At 36.7% G+C, this 26,969-nt stretch overlaps 4 protein-coding genes across 5 annotated transcripts; 2 read left to right on the top strand and 2 right to left on the bottom strand.

Annotated features, from left to right (window-relative positions):
• Window positions 1-619: 619 nt before the first annotated feature.
• On the bottom strand, window positions 620-2,145 carry LOC103321763 (transcription factor WER-like). The gene is made up of 3 exons (XM_008223592.3): window positions 1,631-2,145; window positions 1,404-1,533; window positions 620-1,058 (listed from the first exon to the last, which is right to left on the bottom strand). Exons 1-3 carry the CDS (start codon window positions 1,746-1,748, stop codon window positions 647-649), a joined length of 660 nt encoding a protein of 219 aa, XP_008221814.2. The 5' UTR covers window positions 1,749-2,145; the 3' UTR covers window positions 620-646.
• Window positions 2,146-5,140: 2,995 nt separating this feature from the next.
• LOC103321761 (NADPH-dependent alkenal/one oxidoreductase, chloroplastic-like) lies at window positions 5,141-7,431 on the bottom strand. Its single transcript, XM_008223591.3, has 4 exons — window positions 6,950-7,431; window positions 6,121-6,444; window positions 5,872-6,031; window positions 5,141-5,577 (listed from the first exon to the last, which is right to left on the bottom strand). Exons 1-4 carry the CDS (start codon window positions 7,379-7,381, stop codon window positions 5,312-5,314), a joined length of 1,182 nt encoding a protein of 393 aa, XP_008221813.2. The 5' UTR covers window positions 7,382-7,431; the 3' UTR covers window positions 5,141-5,311.
• A 159-nt stretch (window positions 7,432-7,590) lies between these two features.
• Window positions 7,591-10,424, top strand: LOC103321760 (Nucleic acid-binding, OB-fold-like protein). Of its 2 annotated transcripts, none has more exons than XM_089046512.1 (3): window positions 7,591-7,748; window positions 8,559-8,792; window positions 9,899-10,424. In XM_089046512.1, exons 2-3 carry the CDS (start codon window positions 8,570-8,572, stop codon window positions 10,084-10,086), a joined length of 411 nt encoding a protein of 136 aa, XP_088902638.1. In that variant the 5' UTR covers window positions 7,591-7,748; window positions 8,559-8,569; the 3' UTR covers window positions 10,087-10,424. The 2 variants fall into 2 exon arrangements, with proteins under 2 accessions (XP_088902638.1, XP_088902639.1); XM_089046513.1 differs by having other exon boundaries at window positions 7,601-7,748; window positions 8,565-8,792.
• Window positions 10,425-17,493: 7,069 nt separating this feature from the next.
• On the top strand, window positions 17,494-19,851 carry LOC103321759 (polygalacturonase 1 beta-like protein 2). Its single transcript, XM_008223588.2, has 2 exons — window positions 17,494-17,608; window positions 17,763-19,851. Exons 1-2 carry the CDS (start codon window positions 17,537-17,539, stop codon window positions 19,587-19,589), a joined length of 1,899 nt encoding a protein of 632 aa, XP_008221810.2. The 5' UTR covers window positions 17,494-17,536; the 3' UTR covers window positions 19,590-19,851.
• Window positions 19,852-26,969: the final 7,118 nt, after the last annotated feature.

The following is a 26,969-nucleotide window of genomic DNA, read 5'->3' as shown; positions in this document are numbered from 1 at the left end:
TCCTATATTCTATTCTTGTAGTAGTACCAGATTTTGAGGACAGCGAGCGAGTTCCCAAGACTAGGCGCAGCTAGTGTTTTTCTATGTTATTAAGAAGCGAGATTCATTATTACATTCAATATAGGAGTTTAAATTATAAAAAAAAACTATACATGAAATGGATTTTATAAACACACCCAAAACTTATTTACAATATAACAAAAAGGTTTTTAACTTCTTTTAAATTACAAAATTATTATTGATTTCTTAAAACAAACACAACTCAAAAACCTCATAAAAAGGCCCAAAACACTCAATAGGGCATCAAAGTAATTTAATAATCAAAATTAAATTCAATAGAGTTAGCTGTCATTTTTTGGGTTTTTTTTATAGAAATTAAATTATCTAGGTTTATTTATAGTTTTAGTGCTAAGAATTGTGTAGGGTTTATATGACTAAATATCTCTAAGGGGGAGTTCTGCTATTAATATCATTAAGATTTTTTGTGATAAAATTTTATATTTATTAAGCTATATATGTGATTAAGTTTAGAATAATATCGGTGTTACTAGTAGTGAGCCGCTAACAAATCTTTCTAAAATTGAATTATATATTATATAATTTATGAGTTAATAAACAATTATTAGTGACCATAAACGAAAATTTATTAACTCAACTCAAAATTTTGGTACAAAAGTTCAAGAGGGTGCCCTTGTAGAAATTCCAACATGCCCCAGCTAATCAAATTATGACCATTAGAACAAGAAAGCGACTCTGCGCAATGCTCGGTCATCCATTGTATTTCTTCATTTGAATTTGAATCCTCAGCTGCAACAATATCATCCAACAATGGGTTTTGGTAATTTTGCAGAGCTTCCATGTCTTTGACAGTGCTGCTAGTGCCGCAGCTGCAAGACTGCTTAGAATTTGAGTCCGGGGCTTTTGGAGTTTCAGAGGAGGAAGCAAGAGCTTTTGGAGTTTGCTTTTTGAAGCCAAGCTTCTTGCACAAACGAGTGTTCCAGTAGTTCTTGACTTGGTTGTCAGTTCTTCCTGGTACACGCCCCGCAATCAGAGACCACCTGTACATGTTCATACAAAGTTAATTAAGCTTTGATCAGTGATTAATAATCCAATATAATTATCAGCAGTATCCATATACATTAACAAACACGTTGATTATTTTTATATACATAAATATAATGTGATTCCATTTCCAAGTACCAATAGAAATAGTGAGAAATGGGGATCAAAGTCGCCTTGCACACATTACTATCACGGATCTACCCAATTCTTTAATTAAGTCTTAATTAACAACACTCCAAAACATCCAAATGAGCATCTCAAAGAAATTAATCCACCCCCACAAGAAAAAAGAGAGAGTATATATATAGCTAAAATAGGAAAAAGTATAAATTTCAGAAAACCTGTTGCCAAGGAGATTATGGAGTCTGATGATGAGGTCCTCTTCTTCCTCAGAAAAATCTCCACGTTTCACATTTGGGCTCAGATAGTTGATCCATCTCAATCTGCAGCTCTTTCCATTCCTCTTTAAACCTACATATATATACATATATGATATATATATCATAAATTATTCGTATAATGAAGATGAAACAAACCAGACAAGTGCATAATGTTGATAAGGTCTTACCGGTGAGCTTGGGAATGCGATTCCAGCGGCCACTTCCATGTACGGTTACGTAGTCCAGCAGAACCCTATCCTCCTCCTTTGTCCACAGCCCTTTCTTGTACTCATTTTCTGCTTCCATTTTTGCCTCCCCCCTACACACAAAGAGAGAGAACGACGGCTGCTTATAGCTAAGAGGGGAAAACCTTGTGTATATTTATTTGTCAATATACTATATGCAGTTGCTCAGCTGTATATATGGTTGTGAAAAGTTCAAGGGCAGGTCTTTCTTTGCCGTGCTTGGACTTGGATTGTATTCTTTAATTAATTTTATTTGTCGGCAAAATAACCGGAGAGACCATTCATTTTCATGGATTTTTTTTATTATTTAACTCATTAATTAATATATATAGCATATTTGCAGCTACTCAGTGAGTGACCCATGAATGTTATGTTACATCCAGTTCAAGGGACCAATAAAGACCCAGTTAGAAGCTTTATGTACAAACACCAATGTGCTTCTTCTTCTTCTTCTTCTTCTTCTTCCAAGTTTCTAACTTCACCCACACACCACATCATGTTCTTGTTGACCTTTTAATGATATTGAAATCTAGTGTTTGCTTGGATTTTCTAAACCAGTAAAAAAAAAATATATATCTGTAAAGTAATGTGACCGTAAATTTTATTATTGACTTATCCAGAAGCACTTTCAAACGAATTTTAACCCCCCTTACAAAGAATGCATGTAAAAACTTTGGAGCTTAAGTAAAAAGGGGTTGGCACTTGACACAAAGAAGCAAGCAGGACAGCTTGCATGCAACCCATAGTCATAGATATCGTACTAGATAGAGTTATTGAAAAATCTGTGCCTCAATAGGAGATTTTTGTTCCATTGAGTAGTAAATAGCAACCAAAAGTCCCCACTACATGTCATTTCCCCACAGAGTGCATCTCCTGTTACTTTCTCCCAACGGTCTCATCAGATCAGATAAGACTCTTCCGACCTATAATAATTTCCCATGCATGCAGCACATCTTCTTTTTCTGGTCACGGTAAAAGATCCGCCAATAATGTACTCTGATTGATAGCTTCTTCTTATCTCTTTTTACTGTGGCATGTTTTCCATGGACTTCAGACTTAATTATTGAGTTCCTTCTTCACTTCTTATGACAATTCGATAATTGTACTAACCTGCCGGTCAATTTTCTAAGGCAATTATACATTTCACCCGACATTATTTTTTCATATTTCAGACATGTAATAGCCTTCTTTTCATTGTCGATATTATCAAATATTGTCACAATCTTTATTAAAAACGAATTATAAGATTATTATCGGTATTAATCAATCTTTTTCCTTTCAAGACTCACGTGTTTAATAGTCTACAATCCACGCTTAGCTTTATTAACACAACTTGGAAAGAGCGGAGAGGCCAAAAATGTCAGAGTCATAGCTCAATCAGCACACATTTAGCTTACCACAACTCGTTTGGTAACAATCAGCCACGCTTCTTTCCTTGGATAGAGTAGAGATGCATATAGGAGGAGGAGAGTGTGTGTGAAGTCATGGTCAGGGAATTAAATGTTGTACACATGAATTAAATGTTGCTATAAGAAGTAGGTGGAATATATATATCACTAGATTAATCACATATATAGCCCTACCCTACCCCATTCATATTCACTGTGCAATATTTATGCTCTGCAGTCCTCCAGATTAAATAGCTGTAAAACATGCACGATGCAGTGAGTGACTGAGGCTTCTGAAAAAGGAAAAGTAAATTTATAATCTGGTAAATTGGGAGGACAGCAGCTTTGGTTTTTGAGGGTTTCTTTTCAGGGATATTTATACTACAATAAGTAGCTGTGTGTGGAATAATTTATAACTGTTTCAGAGGCTTTCAGTTATGCTGAGTCAATATCTAGTTTGATTTTTGTATCCCCTTGAATGAATGCTCCTAGTACAACATGCCTTCAATGCTAAAACGCATAGCATTTTACTCGTTTGGCTTATAAATCCTACCTATTTTTAACGTTAAAGAGAAAACAAATGAGTACAGCTCAAGTGGTTGAGAGCATTCCGTTTTGCATCCGAGGCTCTATCTGACATTCACGTCGTAAGATGAAAGCCTATCACAAGAGCTTAAAAAATCTTAGACCTTGCCATCCATGACTAAAATTGTCTCGAACTCCCCTTAATATATCACAAAATTTAACCCCATCATCAACTTCTTTGCCCCTTCTCTGGGCCAGTAACAGGATAAGCAGGCCATCAACCTGGCCCCGAGTTACAAAAAAAAAAAAACTTAGGCCGTTTGAACTGTGCTTGTGTTGCAGACCTGTCTAGGGCCCAAAAGTGTAATGGCTTGGGTTTATCTATTCAGACCCGTTAAATTGCTGAACATACCCACCACTATTTTCTCCCAAACATTTTTCATAAAGACTATTTTACCCTCTGTCACGTGTCTTGGGAGTGGCCAGGCCTTGTGATTAGATTGAAGTTAGGTTTTCCACACTATCGCATGTTAGATTTTCTGCATTGGTAAAGAGCATCTACTTACTAGTTATTACCAATAGGTGTTAGACGGATTGGCTCAGGTCATTGGGGTGTTAAGTGTTTGGTAAAATGTAAATCAAAAGTGCACCTTAAAATTAACTGAGTACACCCTATGATCTAAGTATACCCTAATATATAAATCAAAATGTAAAATTAACTAAGTACACCTTATTTAACTACCAAAAATACCACTGGTACATCTTAATACACTCTATCACACAATACCAAACCCATTCGAAAACTGACTGCAGTTGTTTTAGAAAAGGAAGGACCACACTGACGAACTCTGCAATGCCCGGAAAGTTGAATCCCTCAATCATTTATCCAAGGATACTAGGTAGAAGGACTTATGTCTCCCATTGCATTCGTATCAATAATGTATGATTAAGAGTCCTGAGACTGAAAATCATAGTGAAGCAGTGCGATAAGATTGCTTCATCTTCCAATATTGGGTAGTTGAATCCCCAGATCCCTGTTCATCCTTTGCAATTCCTCTCAATAATATTTGGTTAATTGAAAATCATAGCATGTATTTGGTGATCAGCAGTTTTGATCTCCAATGTTTGTATACCATAATTATATTATACAATATATTACAAATAAATATTTAGTTGAAGCGAACTTTTTTCGTTTACCTGATTGTTCGATCTTGATTGGTTTGGTTGCTTTCTATTTTTGAGAGTAAAAAATAGGGGACATTATACGAACACAAAGGGTTTAGGGACCACATTTTCCTTTTGATGCCTCCAAAACCTTTTCGCATTATACTAACCATCCATTGCTATTACTAATTTGCTATCTTTGTAGGATTTTCGCTTACGTTTGATTAGAGTTGAATATGATAAGTAGGGTATACTTATTAAAATTACATTTGTTTCACAATTCAATATATTCTTTTTCGTCATTTTGTATTAGGGTTAATTACTAGTTCAATAAATAGTTTGATAGTATGGTGTATTCAGTTAATTTTAAGATTCGTTTAACATCACCCAAAAAGAAAGAGCATCTACTTATTTGCCAATATTTATACATGTCACAATTGAGTTAACACAATACATTCAAGTAGCCTACCATTCATATTACAAAGAGAGCAGCATCATATACACAGCAAAAGTTGGCCCAACTTTTTTCTTTTTTCTTTTTTCCTTTTCATTGAATTGGATGTATAACTACCTTTCCGGTGGCCCGATTGGTTTCAAGGTAAGAGAAGGCCTCAACAAGCTTAGAGAAAGGGAAGGGCCCTTTGGGATCTATCACTGCCTTCACCTTCCCACTCTCTAAATATGGATTTAGTTTCTTCAAAACAGCTCCATTAGAAGTCACTACAAATCTGAAGCCTGGAGGTGTTACTGCGCCTGTTAGGGCCACAACACTGCCCCCTTCCTTCACCACCTTCACTGCTTTATCACATTGACCTGCCATTACAAATGGAAAACGAAAATGTTAAAAGGAGCATGTTCATTTGACATAAAAGCTGTTAATTATGCAGCAGTATCCAGCAGACCAAGGATTTTCAGCTTGACTTAAAACCACATAATTTCACCCAGCTATCTGTTTGCTCTAGATTTATATCCTGGTGGTTCAAGCGAAACATTACTTTTAGGCTTTGCATTTGCAGGTCCATTCTAACTACTAAGACTTGCTATTGCTAAGTTTTATCCTTATACTAATGAAAAACATCTTGTAGTTGTAGTTGTACAAAATCTTACCAATTGCATCATATACAACATCAAATTTCTCTGGCAATTCTTCGAAATTCTCCTTCGTGTAGTCAATGGCTAGATCAGCACCCAAGCTCTTCAACAACTCCAATTTTCCGGTGCTCGAAGTGGCCGCCACTCTTGAAGCTCCAAATACATGTTTTGCTAGCTGTTTCAACCAAAAAAAAAAAAAAAAAAACAGAGTATGAACACATATGCAGTCATGGGAAGAGAATATATTTGTAGAAATTAAGGTACCTGAATCACCAGGCTTCCAACTCCACCAGCACCATTCAAAACAAGCAAAGATTTACCAGTAGAAAACCCAGTCCTTTCGAGACCCTCGTAAGCAGTCTCGATTGCAAGAGGAAGCGCAGCAGCCTGAACAAAATCCAGATTCTTAGGCTTCAACGCCAATAACCTCTCTTCAACTGCAGTGTACTCAGCAAGAGAGCCAGATTGTTTAGGCCCCTCCAAAGCTTTCTCATTTATGTCTCCGTACACTTCATCCCCCTCTTTAAAGTCCTTTACTTTACTGCCAACTTTTACCACCACACCGGCAACATCATATCCCGGAACAGTCTACAGGGAGACAAAGTGAAAGAACCCTTGAGTTAATAATAGTGCCATTCAAATGAAGCTGGCACGACCAATATCATATAGGAAAGGGAAAAGTTTACTATATTTTCCTCTTTATCCACTTCAATTTTACATTAAAACTAGAATTTTGCTAGCAATGAATTTATTCTCAATTCAAATTAAAACATAATTATTATTATACCCAATCCAAAAGAACAACCACAATTCTAGTCACTCTTTCCCAGCATTCAATTTGCCAATTTCATCCAAGAAAATTACAATAATTTCAACACAGATTCTAATCCCAACACAAATTCCAGATATCCGAAGACATAACAACGAAAATTCACAACTCCGCATCACAATCTCTACTGTAATTCTTTTTCAACATGTTCACTTGTTTTCCAAACTTAAATCCAAACTCAAACTAAGCTCCTTTCTCTACATTTTCTCAGCAGCCAAGACAAACCCAAATGAACGAAAATCCAAAAGAAGAAAGAGAAATTACCGGAAGAGGAGAGTCAGTGTTCTGGAACTTGCCCTGCCTTCTCTTGAAATCAACTGGGTTAAGAGCCGCAGCCACAACCTTTACCAAAACCTGGTCCTCCAGCAACTCAGGCACCGCAACTTTCGTATCAAATTTCAAAACATCAACACCCCCATATTCCCCATATACCCACGCCTTCATCTCCGACGGCAAAGCCGAGACCTTTGACGCCTCAACGGAAGTAGGGGCAGATTGGGAACTAGCAGACACTCTCAGAGCAGGAAGAGCAGAAAGCTGGCATCTTTGGGATTTCAAGCTTGTGGGTACTGCGATTCTGTTCTTATTTTCTCGGAAAGTGAAGGACAATTTGACAGAAAATGGGTTTGGGGATAGAGAGCTTAAGGGTGTGAGTTGAGAAGCAGTGGAGCTGAGAGTGGAAGTGGCTGCTAGCATTGTTCCCAACCCAACCGAACCTTAAACAGCTTATCTCTTTCTCTGCTCCTTCATATGGCGCTTGTTTTTTTTAACTGTTTCTCAACCAATAGTATCCTCACACGTAAGAACAAGAAAGTACGGAAAACGCGACTCGAAAAGGCGATTTTTAGGAAAAGGGTAGACACGTGGACGGTGCACTACTCCTGACAGGATTGGAGATCGACGGTCGGTAAGTTATTAGTGAATAGTGATAGCTTTAACCCTTTTTCACATTGTGTTTGTATTGTAGAGCCGACTGAGAGTTGTGACGACCTCGGTTTTCTTCTTTAGTCAGATCTTCACTCTTTCCTCTGTCAATCGTAATTGTCTTTGCGCTTCCTCAAAGGTGATTTCTCACTATAATTTACAAGATCCTTGTTTGTCTTTTGATAGATTTGGATGCAAATTTGTTCTTTTTTATAATAAATTTTATCAGTGTCGACTTTTTATATATTGTGGAGTAATTAGGGTTCCGATCCGTTGTTTAACATCGATTTTCTCTCTGATCTGCTTTGTAAATCGGAAAGTTACGTTGAAAATTTATGATCAATATAGCGGTTTACAATGTACGATTGAAATTTTTAGGGAGTTTCACTAAAACACCCAAAATGGGGCTGAAATTATAAAAAAAAGCTAACACCCAAAACACTTTATAAACACACCCAAAACCTATCATTACACACACTCAAAACCCATTTATAAACACACCCAAAAAATATATAATTGTTGATTTTGGGTGTGTTTCTATGTTTAAATAGTGTTTGGGTTTTTTTATAAATACATGTCTAGGATTGAGTTTATTTATAAATTTGTAAAATTGTTACTTACATTCTGTTACATCTTGGTGAAAAAGCTCGTCTTTTTATCACCATAATTAACATAAATTTGGAATCTTTGTTCTAATATTTTGGCAAAGGAAAAGCTCTGCTCAACCCAGCTAAGGAAATTCCCAATCGATTGAAGTAGGTTTTGTTAATGTCATGTTTGAGTTCTCTGAAATTATGAAGAAGAAAAAACCAAAGCATTAAGACTCTCTGTTACAATTCTTATGGACCACATTGAGAAAATACTATAATTGCATGTGCACAACAATGTCTGTTGAACTCAGTATGTGTAGTTTTAATGATTGACCGTTCGTGGGTGTGAATTTCGCAAGGTTTAGCTGAAATGGCCGAATCAAAACCAGGATTGAGGAAACCTGTATTCACCAAGGTTGCCCAGCTCCGCCCAAGCACCTCAGGGCACACTCTCACGGTAAAGGTTGTTAATACTAAGATGGTATTACAGAAGGGTCGTGCTGATGCCCCTCAAGTACGCCAAATGCGAATTGCTGAATGCTTGGTTGGCGATGAAACTGGATTGATTATCTTTACAGCTAGAAATGATCAAGGTGTGTATTTCAAGTTTACTTCGTACTCTCACTGGTGAACACAATCTATGCTTAGCAGTTGCTGGATCAAAATCCAGTGACTGATAATCAAATCTCGATAAATTAATCTTCTTTTCTGAATGATTTCACAGTTGGATTTTCATCTAATGGTTTTAGCCTTGACTTTTTTGTGGTAAAACATAATTACTTATGTTCTGTTGAGCCTGATATATTTCTAAAACATGATTACTCAAATTTCCCCTTGTGGTATATGTGGAAGGTTTACAGCCTTTTCTGGTACTTACTCCTGATTAGATAATGCTAGGGCCTTGGTGGGAGCTGGTCAATGCTGTTATTTTAATTTTTGTGGGGATTCTAAACCTTGGGTCTAGATATTCATTAGTTTTTAAGGTCTCAGCTCGGTTCCTGGTTGCATGGGTCCTAGTTTTAGATTTCCCAGCCACTGCTTACATGGGTCTGATTTCCGTTCGCAATTGATGTTTTAATGATGTCATAAAAAACTTTAGATGTCCAGTAGCTGAAATTGACGGGTGAGGCAATGCTAGAGTACATTAATTAGTCAAACAAGATGATATCTAGTGAAACTTTAGATGTCCAGTAGCTGAAGCCTGAAATCAGAGATTTGTTGAATGCCATAACAAGAGCCCAGGAATATGGACTCTCATCTGATAGTTATATGCTTAAGATAAGAGGGAGGGAAGGACTGCAGATATGCCATAAGCCAAAGATATGTGAACTTAATGGAGTGAAGTCTCTATGAGTGGTCATGGGTGATAAATAACATTTAATTAAATGAGACTGGATCAGTTTGTGCCACTTTTTTTCAAGGTTCTCAGTCTGCCAACCAACTGATAATTTCAGTTTTTCAGATTTTAGCACCCGTATTAACCAGTATTTTTGCAAAAGGGGGATCCACACCAACAATTTGGGCCTTTTTTTGAAAATTCTTGTTCAGCCTTTGGCCGAAAATCTGTATCTTAATTTTGGTTGTATATTTAGACACTTCATTTTATTTTTACCAGTTTGCATCATTGTTTGGAAGACCACTGCATTGTATGTTATGTAAGTTTCCTTTTACTAATTGTTTTGATATGATGGTTGTGTAGTGGATTTGGTGAAAGAGGGCTCTACCCTAACCCTGCGTAATGCCAAAATTGACATGTTCAAAGGATCGATGAGACTTGCTGTGGACAGGTGGGGCCGTGTTGAAGTTGCTGAACCTGCTAGTTTTACAGTGAAAGAAGATAACAACCTCTCACTCATTGAATATGAACTTGTCAATGTTGAAGAGTGACTTTTCTGGACAGAGTTCAGTTGCGTACCTGTCTGAACCCAAAAAAATAAAAACAAAATCGAAGAAGTTCTGTTGTTATATGGGGCATCTAATCTCCAAAATGTTCTTGAAAGTTCCACATTTAGGAAGAAGAAATCTTGAAGCCAGTACTACCTAAGTCTTCTCTTAACTTTGCAGCCAATCTTGATGGAGCTTTGGTTGGACGGCCAAATAGATGGTGATGGCTGTAAGTTTATGAAGATGAGGGAACTGGCTTTCTCTGTTTACTATCTACTTGTTTTTGGAAAGTACATATGGGATTTATGTTATGAAATATGTCTAATACTTTTTCTAACTCAGTATGAGTTTCCTACGTTATTTCTTCCATTTTAATTTTCCTTTGATGTCAACTGATAAGTCTAAATATGTGCATCTGGAAATGCTTTGGTATTTTTGAGAAAGTTCTTTAAGACATCTGTATTTGTGGACAAGTTAAACAGAGATCAAGGAAGTGGTGTTAAGCAAATTCATATTTTTTGCAACAATGAGAGAAAACGTAGCTTAAAACATGTTCCTTGTCCATAAAAGTGCTGGTAGCTAACCACAATTCTTCCCCACCTATTTGCAGGAAGAACCATGCAGAAGATTAACTGCACTTAAAATCACTTGCTCTTTTAGAACAGTGTTTGGGGAGGGAGGCAGGTGAGGCCAACAGCACATGTTTAGTATTAAGCTAAACAAATATTATCTTGAAGATTACGCAATCGGAAGCAGGTGGATCACGCATTAAACTTGTAATTAGATTAACATAAGTTTGTTTAAGGTTCTCAGAATAAGAGCTTAACGGTTCTTAATGCATCCATTGGACGACAAAATGAAGCAATAGTTCCAAATGGAAGAAACCAGAGATAGCTTATCCATATTCTGATTGCGCAGGTTTACCTGCCCCTGTAGAGCCAGTGGTTTAGTTATACACATACAGGATTTGGATTACAAATAAGTGGAAATGTGTTGCCCAACTTGGGAGGATATATGTCCTACTCACATGTTAACCTACACCCATCTTTGTCTTTTGGTTCAGTGGAACTTTGGCTCCATAGGCCATTCGTTTTCTAGTGCCCTTCAAACTAGTGAAAGGACCACTCACATGGCCTTTAAAATGAAAATCAAAAGCACCAAAGGGAAAACAGAAAAAGAAAACAAATATAAATATAAATTAGAGAGTGTATGGCATTACGATTGACTGACGTCACATGCAAATATGTTGAGTTCTAAAGATGGGACTGAATTTCAATCCAAGAACTGTTTGATACTGATGATGTGTAGAAGATCTGTCCATTAGTTGTCTAATTTTTTCGCTATCCTCACTATTGATTCTGATTAAATCGTCTTGTTATGTGTACGAGTGCATTTTCTTCTTATAATCTGACAATATAACATGTTAAATATCATACGAAAAGATTGTTATTTCTCTGATAATAAACCATATTTCTTGAGAATTTGAGTTGTGCTAACTAGTGCATGTTTAATATGGAAGAATGATTTGAACATCCCTTTTCTTTTCTTTTTTCGGATTTTGCATTCCCATTGTGAGTGCTTTTGGATCGAGTACGCATAAAATTCACTTCCTACTGGTTATGTGGTGGTGGCTAGTGCGCCCATGTTTATATAAATTCTTCATATCAAAATCATGGATATAAGTGGGCTTTCAATTTCTCAACGGAATCAAGATCACTCCACTTGGCATTTTGAGCCCACAGAGATTTCTTTTGTCGTTTATGGGTCTTTCTTAAAATCATCATTGTTGTTGAAGACGTGAAAAAGAAACAAAGTCACTCTCAGAAGAAGTTGTTCTGGTCTTTAGCATAACCCGAAGTTCATGCAAAAACAAGTCTCATTTTAATTGTTTAAAACTTCTTTCTTACCCCATTTGCATATTCACGTTAGAAACAAGGTTCATAACGCTCGCTTGTTCACGCACAAAGGAAAAGCTATATTATATATCTGCCTATATTTTGCATCATTATTGTATCATATATATATATATATATATATATATTAATGATGCAGATTTAGTTTTGGGACACTGTGATGTGAAATTTCGCCTACCCTCTCTCTCTCCTTATGCTTGTAAGCACTCCATACAAAGAGTTGTCAATTTTGTTTTCTTTATGAGCAGAAAAATTTGGCTCTGCTTCTGATATCACTGCATTTGCGGAATCAGATCAACAAGAGAGATAAAGGCTCCATCCTCCATGCATGCAAACTCCATAAACAAGCCTTTGTGTTTTTTTCATGCTCACTCCAAATTGATGCAAGTTATGGAAATTCATGATCCATGCCACATGCCTACATATAAAATTCTGAGATTTGCATGATTTGAGCACATGCATATATTGCTTGAGGATATTTCTGAGTGGACTTTTCTGACATTTTTGCTTGGATGCTCAGTCTGTTAGTGGATTGGATGCAAAACCCTTGCTTAAGATTGGCATTTGTGAGGATGCTTTTCGTTGACAGTCAAAGAAGAAAAAAAAGACGAAAGAAAAAGAAAGTGATTGTCTTTTTGAATATGTACGCTTTAGTTTTTTGTTTTTTTTTTATAGAAAAGCAGAACAGCTGCTTACTGAGATACTCTGCTTAAAAAAACAATATGATGATTATATATGTGGGGAAAAGGTATTGAAGTAGTTGGTACAATCTTACTAAAAATGACTACCAATTTGACTTAAAAAACCCATTACAATGAGTTGGTTTTTTTCTCTGCTGAAAATGACTGTCCATGTGGGAGCACATGATGATCACATCAGGTTTAAGACTTTGAATTTATTTGAGATCCAAAACAAGAAAACATGGCAAAATAAACATTAAGCATCTTCTTCTAAAGTGACAGAGATGTATATCTTCTTCCTTCTTAGTTTTTATAGTATGCAGCAACAGCAACTTGAGCAGATTGGTCAGACCAAAACCTGCATGGTAATTTTTATATAATTAGTTATCATCACTTGAACAGAAACAGAGGTCAACCACTTCAATTTAAAAAGGACATTGTGTATATATGTAGGAGATTAAGAAGAAGTAATTATTTTGCTTTAAAAAATGTATAATAATTTTCTGCTCTGGGATTTGAGCAGAACATGTTTCTGCTCCGACTTTTATGTATTTTTCTGACCTCTAGGTTCTGCGGCCACTCTGGCTTTGGACTTATCAAAACACAGCTACAGAAATACTGTACTTCTCTTGTTTTCCCACATATGGTTTACAGAACTGACACAGAAAAATAATGCGGCCAGCAGTGATTCAAAGCAAAAGCATTCAGCTTGCATTTTCCAAAAGAAAAAAAACGAAAGTCATATTCATAATATGACTATTATTTGGCAATGTGAATGCAAGAATATTAAAGGCTCCTCCTTTCTCTCACTTTCAAACTAGCTATATTCAGAATAACGAGATAAGAGGGAGCCAGGCATGAGAGAGAGAGAGAGAGAGAGAGAGAGAGAGAGAGAGAGAGAGAGATGTGTGTCTCTAATTAACAGATAATATATATTATCTGTTAATAATATTTTATCATATTAGTTGGTTTCAAGCTTTGAACTTATATATAATATATAAAATCATGAAGTAATTAATCTGCAGAGGAAATGGTGTCTACTTTAAGAAAAGCAACAAAAAACAGGACCATAAATAATTGGAAACGAAATGGGGAATATATGTAGCGTCTGGTACGTATGCAAACAAAAGTCATATTAAATTATGCAGAAATGTATATATGAAGAAAGAGAGTACAAGTCACACCAGAAATCCAAATGGATTAAAATTGGTCCTAATCTATTCTAACAAAGGGTCTGAAATCAGATTTCAAAACCCATGCATTCCCAAACAATTGACTGCCAAACCATATGCTGCAAAACACAAAACAGGAAAAAGCATTGATGGGCCTGAAAATTAAGTATTAAAATGGTTTTCATTTCTGTTTTTGTATGCCCAAAATAGGTTGAAAATTTGGGTGCATCAAAAAAGAAAAATTAAATATGGACTATGATCAATCATTCATTAATGCATGGCTACGATTCGTTGGAAAATAACTCGTTTGGGATTGCTTTTTTAGGAAGCACTTATATTCATAAGGACTTATAGCAAAAACGCTTTTATTATAAAGACGTTGAAATTTTCATTAGAAATCAAAGCGCTTCTAAACTTTTTTGTCAAATGTTGTCAAAAGAGTTTTTAGTTGTCAAAAAACGTTCTGAGTCCTTTTAGGAGCACTCTCAAGCGGGCCCTAAGATGAGAAATTTGCACAAACAGTAGTTGTAGTGTAGTGTTTGTCTCCCCTCCTTTAAACTTGTATGACAAAGGTAGGTCATAAAATTTAAAAAATTAGGTAGAAAATGGGTAATGGAAGCGGTGCCAACTTGAAATTGCCATTTAAGGGTGTCGAAACGACAATACCATTATTTATACGGGCTGGTCGCAGTCATGATGAAATTTACCGAAGAAAGAGTTAAAGCGTGGCTGACAAATTAAAGTCAGATAAAAAAAATAAAAAGTAAAAATCTCTTTAACCAACAAAAGAAAAAGAGTAAAATTTTCTAATAAAGTAACAGTCGCGTACTATTATCTCCCTCCTCTCTGCCAATCTGAATTGAACATATTTCATTCAACCGCAAAATACGGATATGAACGAATTTCATATCAAGAATGAGGTGGCCGCGGACGTGTCCGACTAGTTTTGGTAGTATGTTCTAATTTTGGTCACATTGATAAAGATTTATCCAATCTTAATTAGATGTGAAATTTCAAGTTTGCATGTCGACTAACCATCCTAAAAGCCAAACATATCATCTTCATGCAGTGAAAATCGTTCTGCAAATGTCAATCATGCAAACGATATATACCTATGCACATGCGGTCACTTTGTCAACATGGTGTTATCGCTTCATTCATGTTATAACACGTAAATTTATTCATTATCACTAAATTTTAAGCTCATGACACATTAACATTGTCGCCTATCTATAATATAATATGTGAATTAGTAACATTATGTGACAGTTTAAAAGTGTAATTATAATCATATAGTGATGAACCAAATTGAGACATACGTGAAAAGGAAAGCGCATGCCTGATTTTGCATTCAGAATTTAAGACATAATCATATAATTCTACCCGAGCAGTACAATCATGCCTGTTCGACCTATAATAATTAACATAAATGGGGCCATGGCATGCTTTCTCATCCACTTCCATTCCTACCCCCCAAAAAAAAAAAACTAGTCCGCAAGGTCCAGATCGATCAGAGAAAAGTCCTCATTACTTCATACAACAAACATATCTCATTAACCCTATCCTGTAAGTTCTTCATTTTTGTTTGTTGGTCATATGAAATATTAATCATTTCAATAAATATGAATTAGAACCACGTCAAAAATGAAATTATTTTTTATACAAGTGATATTCTATTTTAATATAGTTTAAACTACACAGAAGAAAATTCGAACTCGGATGCAGAGTGGGGAGCTCATTGACTCTATCCAACTTGGCCAATAGTATGTCTGTTGAATGATTTTTTTTATCCAAAACGAGATTGAAAAAGTGAGAATTCAAACATAGAATTTGGGGTGCATGCTAATTAACTATATATCAAGTTGGAACACTCATATAATTTGATAATCATGTATATTAGTTATTGAAAAGATATATTAATAACAAATCAGGGTTACAAATTGATCATAAAATATATTAATCACTGATCACAAAAAACCTAATGGGATTAAGATTTGATATGACTCTGGGTAGGTTAAACATCGTTATAGATGAGGCCAAACATACTTAGTGCCAATCATCACCCAATTTAAGTTGATTGATCCAAACATATAAAGTTTCAAGTACTAATTGACCCACCCATATTCTGTGGTTTTGGATCCGAAGAAGCTAGATAATTAACTCTCATACTGTGTGTGTATATATATATATTTAGTTCCCAAAACTGCCCTCGTACTCTTGCCGGAACTACAAAGATTTGCCATTTTCACGAGCTTTGTCACTGTCCATGATATAATGCAGCTCGTGCTAGATCATCCTAATAATGCATGGATCACGAAAAGATTCCAGATTAGAGAACAAAAACAATAGCGGCTAAACGCGTCAAAAATCCATTTTAACAGCGACCCCCCACCAATCCCAGAGAGCCACGTGTGCTGACCAGGGCTTTACGGGCTGCCGCTGCTTTCAGTGCACTCACTCTTTATGCTCTTCCTTCCCTCTTTCTACTAAAGAGTCAGAGCTCAGTTTGCTGCCTTGGACTCCATCTCCATGGACCGATGACATGGCGTTTTTTTATTTGAGATTAATATCAGATTAAATTATTATTTTTTCTTGGATTGTTTTTATTTTTTTGGTTTTATTACCCACCTATCCTCGTAGCCTTGTATTTTTCAGTTTTAGACAAAAAAACTTTTCGTGATTCTTTTGAATAAATGTTAATATTGTTGACGCGTTGTACATGTTATGCAATGACAAAATTCTAGAATGTTTATTGACTGCCCCTGTGATTTAAATCAAATTAAATTGGATATTATTCATTACAGCTACCTAGATTTCCTCTTCAAATTAAATTAAATATGTCCTTGTGAATTGCGATATTTTCTTCCATAAATTTCATGGAGGACTTCAACTTGGAGTGATGTTGTAAGATTTGCCATTAAATAAGTTGCATGCTTCCTTTGCACTACAGCAAGATTTCCAGGCATTGCATTTCTGGATTTAGCAGTGTACATCTCAAATGGACAGTAACCTTTTTTTTTTGGTGTGCGTGTGTGTGTGAATTCTTCCAATAAAATCAAGAACTAAATTAATGCTAGAATTGCTATGATATTAGGTGCCAACTATTTGATTTCGGGTACTAATAAGGTCAACTTTAATCATAAAGCATATAGAGAAATATATGCGAAGATGAGGTTCAACGAACACGGATGAGAGTTTGATAGAATTTAATTAGTCCAATTTTTATAGTGTTTTGTTAATAGTGTTTCTATCGTCAGTTTTAGAAAAAGATCTGAGAGTTGTAAACAACACATTAGAGTAATGCATCCGTCCATTTGCCCTCATCCCCCTCTTTATACTTTAGAATATCGTTTTGTCAAACCCGTAAACAATACGTTCTCTTCTCTAAATCATTCATCATGCAAAATTTATGGAGCCACATTCGTATGATTTGCAGGTAGGCCGAGTAATCGAACTTCCAGCACAAGGCAAGAGAGAGGCATCAAAAAGCCCATACCCATTGAGTCCCTCACACTCACTCACTCACTCAGTCCCTCTTCCACGCCAATATAAATAACTGCTTAAAACCCAACAAATCCACCAACATTCTCAACCCTCCTCTCTCTCTCTCTCTATCTCTCACACACACACACTTAGATCCCCCCTCCCCTCCCCGCAAAATAATTAAATTAAAAAGAAAAAAAGAAAAATGCAGCAGCACACACAACTCAGCCTTGTGACTCATCTCTCTCTGTTCTTTATCTTGTTCTCATCTCTCAATGTAAGCCATCTAAACTTCTCAACCCAGATAATATAATGCATTTCTTTATCACACACATTCTCTGAATAATTTGTATTTTTAATTTCTGCGCACTCAATGGTTCTGGGTTCCATCAGTTGTTTTTACCCATTTGTCATTGTTATGCCCAATGCAGGTTGCTCTCACCGCCGCCGGTAGAAACCTCGGCGCAGTGGAGAACCCATTTTCGCCCAAGGCCTACTTGGCTCGTTACTGGAACAAAGAGGTCCGAAACGATGCGGAGAAGCCGTCGTTTTTGCTGTCAAAGGCCTCCCCATTGACCGCGGTGGACTCGGCGGCGTTTGCGAAGCTCGCCTCCCAGAACGGTCTCTCGAGCAAGCTACCGGAGTTCTGTGCTTCGGCGAACCTCCTCTGCTTCTCCGATTTGGGTCAGAGCCTCGAAAAGCACGACAAGGACTCTACTTTCACGACCTACGCGGCCAAAAACTTCACCAATTATGGTACGGATCGACTCGCCGGAGTCGACTCGTTCAAGAACTACTCGATAGACGAGAATCTCCCAGTCGACTCGTTCAGGCGCTACAGCCGCGACTCGGTCAACCACAAGGATCAGTTCACCAACTACGCCTCCGGCGGCAACGTCGTGGACCAGAGCTTCAACAGCTACGCCGGCGGAGCAACCAGCGGAACCGGCGAGTTCAAGAAGTACGCCGATTCGGTGAACGTTCCCAACCTCCGATTCAACTCGTACTCGGACGATTCCAATGGGCGGGCCCAGTCGTTCACGAGCTACACTGAGAACGGCAACGCTGGCGACCAATCGTTCACTAGCTACTCCAAAAATGGCAATGGGGCCCCGAACGAGTTCACGGGCTACGGCACCAGCTCCAATGTCGTCGGGTCCGGGTTCACGGGTTACGGCGAGACCGGAAACGGCGCCAACGACAAGTTCAACAATTACGGAAAAGACATGAACAATCCGGTGAACAGGTTCAAGAGCTACGGAGATGGCGGCAATGCTGCGGTAGAGACTTTCACCAGCTACAGAGACAAGGCCAATGTGGGCGAAGATTCGTTTCAGTCATACGCCAAGAACTCCAACGGTGAGAAGATCAATTTTGCAAATTACGGCAAGTCGTTCAATGTCGGGTTCGATAAGTTCACCGGGTACGGTAAGGGAGCCCAGGGACAGTCCATTGGGTTCAAGATCTACGGTGTGAACAATTCTTTCTCAGATTATGCAAAGAAGGAGAGCATATCTTTCAAAAGCTACACCAAGGCCAGCTCTGGCAAGGGTACAACAATGGCGGCCAGTGGTAGTCTCGTAAAAAGGTGGGTTGAGCCGGGCAAGTTCTTCCGGGAGTCTATGCTCAAGAAGGGGGTTGTGATTCCCATGCCTGACATTCAAGATAAAATGCCCAAAAGGTCGTTTTTGCCCCGGGCCATTTCCTCCAAATTACCATTTGCCACTTCCAAAATCGCGGAGCTGAAGCAAATCTTCCACGCGGATGATAACTCCACGATGGAGAAGATCATTCTGGACGCCTTGCAGGAGTGCGAACGAGCTCCCAGCGCCGGCGAGACAAAACGATGCGTTGGGTCCGCCGAGGACATGATCGACTTTGCCACCACAGTCCTCGGCCGGAACGTCGTCGTTCGCAGCACCGAGAACGTGAACGGAGCGAAGCACAACGTGATGATCGGATCAGTCAAAGGAATCAACGGCGGCAAGGTCACGCAGTCTGTGTCTTGCCACCAGAGCTTGTTCCCCTACCTACTCTATTACTGCCACTCTGTTCCTAAAGTCCGGGTTTATGAAGCGGATCTCTTGGATCCGCTTTCGAAGGCCAAGATCAACCACGGTGTTGCCATTTGTCATCTGGACACATCTGCTTGGAGCCCGACTCATGGATCTTTTATGGCTCTGGGTTCGGGTCCAGGTCGGATCGAGGTGTGCCACTGGATCTTCCAGAATGATATGACTTGGGCAATTGCTGATTGATGATGAGAAAGAGTTAGTTGTTTGGGTAATTTGGGTTCGAACCTGAGGCCAAAAAAAGTTAGCCTTTGGCTCGAGCTCGAGTTAGTTCATTTTTAATTAATTATATTAAGTATGTAATAAGTCTTTTTTTTTTTTTTTTTTTTGCTTTTTTTGCTTTTACATTTGGAATATCATTAATTATGATATATGATCCTTAGTAAATGTTTATGTTGCTTCGCCAATAATTAGAAGCCAAAATTAATGGAGCAATGTGTTTAAGCTATATATTATTATTATTATTGTTTATGTTAAATAATTTAAGGTTTGTTGGTAAGTTTTCTATTTTAATTAGAAATACAACTTGTTCTCCTAAGAGCATCCACAATGAGAGGGTGTATAAGGGGGTATATGTTAAATATACACCTATTGTCACCGAATCTCCAATGGGGAGATGTAAAGGTTGTAAACATACATCACCACCATGGAGATGTAAAATAAAATACAAATTTGCATATATTTTTACATCTTTTGCAGGCGGGACCCACCCGAGAAAAGAAAGGGAAAATGATGAAAATGGGATATAAAAATGGTTTTACATCGTTTCTCATTGGAGCAAAAAAACTTAGTTACACCCCCGGAGGTGTAAAAGTGGTTTTACACCCTCGAAAAGACACCCTCCACTGTGGATGCTCTAATTACTCTACTACTGCCACTATGTTCTTAAAGTCTGGGTTTACGAAGCGGATCTCTTGGACCCACTTTTGAAGGCCAAGATCAACCACGGTTAGTTACGGAGCCACCTAAGGACCATGGTGGGCTCATACCTCTCTTTTTTCTTTTTTTTTATTAATTTAGATTTTTACTTGTATATGCTGCCTTTTGGACCTAAACCCATTAAAATTTGTTGCCCCAATTGATGCCATCGATCTTTCTATATATTTTGTTCGCTTATTTGTCATTCTATATGTTCACACTTCTAAAATATAAATTTTAAAGAACATTTGTGTGCAAATTAATACAATGAAACATATAATTTATCTCTTAGTGTTCTGATTGTATACCAAGTCTATTTCTTTCATATAGTGTTTTTTTTTTTTCTGAAATTGAAATTTTTTTTCTTCATATGGTCTAACATGCACCATCTGACATAAATTTCTGGCTCTGCCGCTAACTACGACGGTGTTGCCATTTATCACTTGGACACGTCTGCTTGGAGCCCGACCCATGGATCTTTTATGGTTCTCAATTTGGGCCCTAGTCAGATCAAGGTGTGCCACTAGATCTTCCAGAATGATATAATCTAGACTATTACTGACTGATGAGAGAGGGTTAGTCGTTCGAACCTCTGGCCAACAAAGGGTAGCCCATGATTTGAGCTCGAGTTAGTTCATTTTTAATTAATCAAATTAAGTATCTAATAATCCTTTTTGGTTTTTACATTTGGAATATTATATATATTATGATATATGATCCTTAGTAAATGTTTATGTTGCTTCCCCAATAATTGGATGCCAAAACTAATGGAGCAATGTGTTTAAGCTATTTATATATTATTATTATTGTTTATGTTAATTCATATTAAATAATTTAGGATTTGTTGGTGAATTGTCCATTTTAATTAGAAATACGACTTGTCCCCCTACCTACTCCACCACAGCCACTAGAGCTAGTATCTCTACCTATTACCACTGCCGCACTATTCTTAGAGTCAGTTTTCACAAGGCGAATCTCTTGGACCCGCTTTCGAAGGCCAAGATCAACCATGGTGTTGCCATCTGTCACGTGGACACGTCTGCTTGGACTCCGACCCATAGATTTTTTATGACTCTCGATTCGGGCTCGGTCGGATCGAGGTGTGCCATTGGATCTTCCTAAATGAGATGACTTGGACTATTGCTCACTGATCAAAGAAGGTTAGTGGTCGGGGTAACATGGATTCGAATCTATGGCCAAGAAAGGTTAGCCCATGGCTCGAGCTCGAGTTAGTTCATTTTTAATTAATCATATTAAGTATGTAATAAGCCCTTCTTCTTTTTTTTGCTTTTTTTTCTTTCTACATTTGAAATATTATTAATTATGATATATGATCCTTAGTACATGTTTGTGGTTCTTCCCCAACAATGTGTTTAAGCCATATATATTGTTGTTGTTGTTTATGTTAATTAATGTTAAATAATTTAGAATTTTTTAGTGAGTTGTCCATTTTAATTAGAAGTAGGACTAAATTCCACATGAAAAAACCAAAAAAGCAAAAGTATCATAAACAACACAAAAACGTTGAGAAATTTTCGAAAATAAAGTGTTAATGACCGTGGCATATGTGTTCGAATTCCTTCTCCTCCAATATAATTCGTAGAATTATCATCTCTAACTCTACGTAGGTATATACAAACATGCTTTGTCCAAAAAAAAGAAGGTATATACAAACATAAGGCGATGGGCAATTTGGCAATGTGGCTAAAAGATGAGGTGGTCCAAGGGCCCACACGGTTTCTGCGGGTGTTGTGTAATGTGGTGGGAATTAGAAAATGCCACATGACCCATGACTCATGAGGGCCAGCTGTCGTTGGTGTTCTTATTTTGTTTATGGGAAAGAAAAGAATCCATATTCCTGGACTTTCACAATTTAAACGCCAACAATTTACAGGATATATGGCAAAGTTTTTGGCTTTTCGATACCACCCAACACAAGGTTTTGTTTTGTATCACATATCCTTTTTATTTTTCGGCCTTGATAATTATGATTAATGATATATATATATATATATTATACGAACGATATTGAGAATATGAGGATTTGAATATATGATTTATAGTGTAAATATAGATGCTCTCAATCACTTGAGTTATAAGCCGCTTACATAATATAATTATGATAAATAATTTATGTTTGAAATTTTTTTTTTAAAAAAAAAACATATATATGACTTGAAATCCAGGCTAACAAAGAATGCAAACATGATGGTGCCAACCACAGTCACCGATAATATCATTTTTTTTTTTAATGGACGATATTATAGCACATATCCATTTAAATATCGTCAATATATCGATATTTTCATCGATATTATTGCGATAATGTTGGAGGCGATAATTTCCTACTCTTTCATGCTTTATTTGGGCATTATATCACGATATTATTAATAATATCGCGAAATGAAACTGAAAAATAAATGAAAATTGTACTATATCACCTTCTTGATCCCGTTCTCGTCAGGCCCAATCACCTACTTCGGCGGCAGGAGGAAGTCCAGATCCTCGCTGTCATCCTCTTCGACCTCTCCCCATCGAAGCTTCGCCGGCTGGTCTGACCCTGATCTAGGTCTCACTAGAGCCATGGCTTTGTCTCTGTATGTACGTAAGCGAAAGAGAGGAGATTTCGGATTTTAGGTTTATAGAGATTAGGGCTTTGGGATGTGAGAGCATCTTCGAGTGTGTGTTTGATAAAAGACAAAGCCTTCGCACGTGGCAAGGAGTGGATTGAGTTTCTTGGGCCTTTTTACGTTGGGCTGTTGATGTTTTGTTTTTTTCTATCTCTCTTTTAGTTTTTAATCTAAATTATAAGCCGCAAATAAGATGAGTCCTGCTCGCATAAGGATCTGAAAAATGAGGTTATGTGAGGAACAAATTTATCTTAACAACAACCTTAAATCCACCTACTGAGCCTTATCCACCTACTAAACCCCTCTCTCTCTAATCCACCTACTGAGCCTTATCCATCATGCTGCGGACGAGTTTGTTAATAAAGCTATGACGTGTAATATTTATATGGTCTTAAAAAATTTTGCAAGCTAATATTATCTAGGATAAATTTTCATTAAAAAAAAGTCTCTAATGATAAATTTAGGCATATGTTTAATGTTATTTATTATTTTATTATGGAGTTGTATTTTTTTGTTTTTGGTTATATATTATGGAGTTGTATTATTATTCACTATTGAGTTTTAATATTGTTCATTATATGTGATACTAAGTTTTAACGAATTCTTTCTATGTGGTACTAAGTTACTCATATATATATATATATATATTTTCCAAGCTCATATATATTATCATATGTAATATATTGTAGTAAATTATTATAACTAAAAAATTATGGTATGTTTAATTTTTTTTCACTAATTGCTACATATTTTCTAAAGACACAATGTTTGTCAGGTCGCTACATAATCAACTTAAATCACTCAAACCCCCCATGCCATGCATTTTATTCCAATTTTTTGTGATAAAATAATAGATAATTGACTAAATAAACATCCTCTAAAGTTACAATAAAAATTTCCGAGTTTTTCTCACAATTTTCATGATTTTTATTCAATTTTTATCGATATCGATATTTTCTCGATATTTTCATCGATATATCCGTATTTTTGGACCATCAATATTTTCGAAACTCTCGATATTTTAGACCTTTGTGCCAACTAGGGAAGGCTGCAAACAAACCCAACTTGTGGGCGTGCGTGATTGTACGTTTAGCTATTCTTTAATGTTTCTTTGTGAACTTTTGGAAGAGGTTCGGTACATATTTTGTTTCATGCCTTGTCAGAGTGTTTTGTATAAAATCAATGAAAGAATAATGAAGATATTATATTGCCTACCATAATAAAGTGATAGGGAAATGAAATGAAAGCAAGTTTTTTTTTTCTTTTTCAATTTGGAATGATATCTAATTTCTAAACTAAAGGATACAAGGCTAATTATTAGTAATATATTAGTTATAGGATGAACCCTTTTGTGTATTGAGTCATTGTTCCACTTGAAATTAGGTTTGAATATTGGCTTAATGTTGACGTTGATGCTCAACAACTATCATGGAAAGCGAAAGTATATGGCTGATACCATGATCAAGGTTTAAATTCAAACACTATTCAGTAAGTGAGTTAATATAATATTAAGCGAATACTCGTATGGATTCATTCCACAAATATCATCTCATAATTAAAATTGTTCATTTTTCAAGTCAACATTCAAGAATTAACCTTGCTTTTCAAGCGTATGACATAGATGGCTCCTCCTACTCTGTACTGATCTTCTCGTTGAGGTCAACTTATAATGCTACACTTACTACAAATAATGTTAACAATAATTCATAAGTGAAGCTGGTCAATAATTAATGGACCATTCAAAAGGACCTCTTTCTTCAACTCCTCCAGGATAGATAGATGCAGATTTGTCACACTGGAGGGGAGACAATTGTTTTTATGAAATGTAAATTATAAGAGTCCTTTTCTTTCAAGTTTCAACCAGACATGTACCAATGTCCGAAATACCAATAATATTTCATCTCCTTCGGCAAAATTGATCTGATAGAAAAGTAATATAACCTATATTTCACTGGGACATTTTGAGGCGCTTTAAACATCTTTGTTTTTCTACATTTCGGTGCCATACGAAAAAATTGCTCTCTTGCTCCCGAGTTCGATTAAGTTAGTTAGATTAGATGGGAGCTTTAAAGGAAGAGGTTGGAATTTTCTCATCTACCGAGTTGGATATATAGGAGGACCACAGACCAGACAAACCAAGACCATCCCTAGTTGCCATAAATTTGGTAGCTACGAAACAGAGCAGCAGTTTAGAAAGCCCCTATGCTTGGGGAAGCTCTACATTTGCTTTCCCAACATATCATAAAACATATGCCCCAATTTTGGACATTGATCAATCAGACCAACCACCCTCCTCTGCAATGTCATAAATTTCACAAAGCTGAAAAATCCCATTTCACTATTTTTTTCCCCTTTTGTCCTCTCTTTTTTATTTGACTTGCTGAATCTTCCAACAGGTATTATCAGTTATGACTCTGTTTTCTTGGTTGGGTCTGTTGAAAAACACAAAAAACAGAGGGAAATTAATGAAATTCAAGAGTGAGTGAGACAAAATATCATAATTCAAGATTCTTCTTCTTCTTCTTCTTCTTCTTCTTTCTCATTACATATTGCATATGAGATGTATCCAACTGAGGATGAAAAGACAAAATTGCATTGGATAAGAAAAGCAGAACAGCTGGTGCACGGGCGCTGGGGCAGGGTGAGAGAGAGAGCACAAGTAGTGTAAAGATGGTGATGGCTAAAGATCATGTTGGTTGCTGCAACAGGGCTGGGCAAAACTGCTTTAATGGCTTTTCATTCTGAGTTGTTTTGTTAGGTCAATCTCAGCAGATTCCCAGACCCAGCGAGGATTGAATGCAACTGACTGCATGTTATAGACAGACTTCCATAACTCGTCTCTCTGTGGTGGGTGAGTGATGTAACAAATATAAATAGTTAATAAAAATTTAAAATAAATCAAAATTTCTTCATCAATTCCCTTGTTAAATCTTGGTCCATACATGAGTTCTTGTATGTATGGCTACAGCTTCTGTTTTAGCTAGTGAATCACCTGCTCAAAGTCAAAGACAGGCTAAAGTGGTGATATCCAGCACAATTTATGTTTCCTAGTCTTAAGAATGTTAGTTTGATTGGTGATCAAAAGGGTTGCCAATGCATGTTTAATTTGGTCTACTAAATAAGATTATAAAACACCATTTATGATTAAGTAAAGTGCAAATTGTGCACATCTTATCCAAGAAGAATTGGAGATGAGTAGATGAGCATAGAATATTTTAAAAAGAAATTCTTCCAATACTCTGTTGGGTATTATGTCTAATATTCCATGATGTGCATCTCTGTGTTCCCCATTAATGATTACATGCATCTTCTTCTCCCCCCTTTTTTTAATGGATTAAAGATAAGAAAGAATTACAAAGTATATACTATCAAAACATCTTGAATGATATCGGGAGGCTCTCATACCACGAAAAAGTTATCATCTAAACAATATTGGGAGGCTCCCCCTTCTTGACAAACATGTCTTTATGAATTAAAGATAATAAAGAATTACAAAGTATATGTTATCAAAACATCTTGAATGATATCCGGAGCCTCTCATACCATGAAAAAGTTATCATCTAAATGATGTTAGGAGGCTCCTTCTTCTCATGTCTTTATGAGTTAATGATAATAAAGAATTACAAAGTATATGTTATCAAAACATATTGAATGATATCGGGAGCCTCTCATACCATGAAAAAGTTATCATCTAAATGATATTAGAAGGCTCCCCCTTCTTTACAAACATGTCATCAGCCCATTAAGCACTACCTAGTATAGATATATGCATGCCATCAAGTTCAAATTCGAAAGGAGAATGAGTACCATTCCTACCCCGATTTCAAATAGTTTAGATCCCGTTTGATGCCCCTAGGTTGATCTACTGCTTCGTTCAATGATTTTGGCCATGGCATGCTCTTCACTTCTTTAATGCTTTACTCTTTGTACTTTGAAACTTTTGGAACAGTTTGGTCAGGAATCTATACGTTTATCTTAGATTGTTATTGTCTGTTTGGGTATTTGTGGTTGCCATGCA

Source organism: Prunus mume, linkage group LG2 (assembly GCF_029339155.1).
Source record: "Prunus mume cultivar Tortuosa linkage group LG2, ASM2933915v1, whole genome shotgun sequence".
Taxonomy (NCBI): domain Eukaryota; kingdom Viridiplantae; phylum Streptophyta; class Magnoliopsida; order Rosales; family Rosaceae; genus Prunus; species Prunus mume.
The sequence above is the reverse complement of the archived record's forward strand: the minus strand, read 5'-3'. Positions and strand labels throughout refer to the sequence as shown.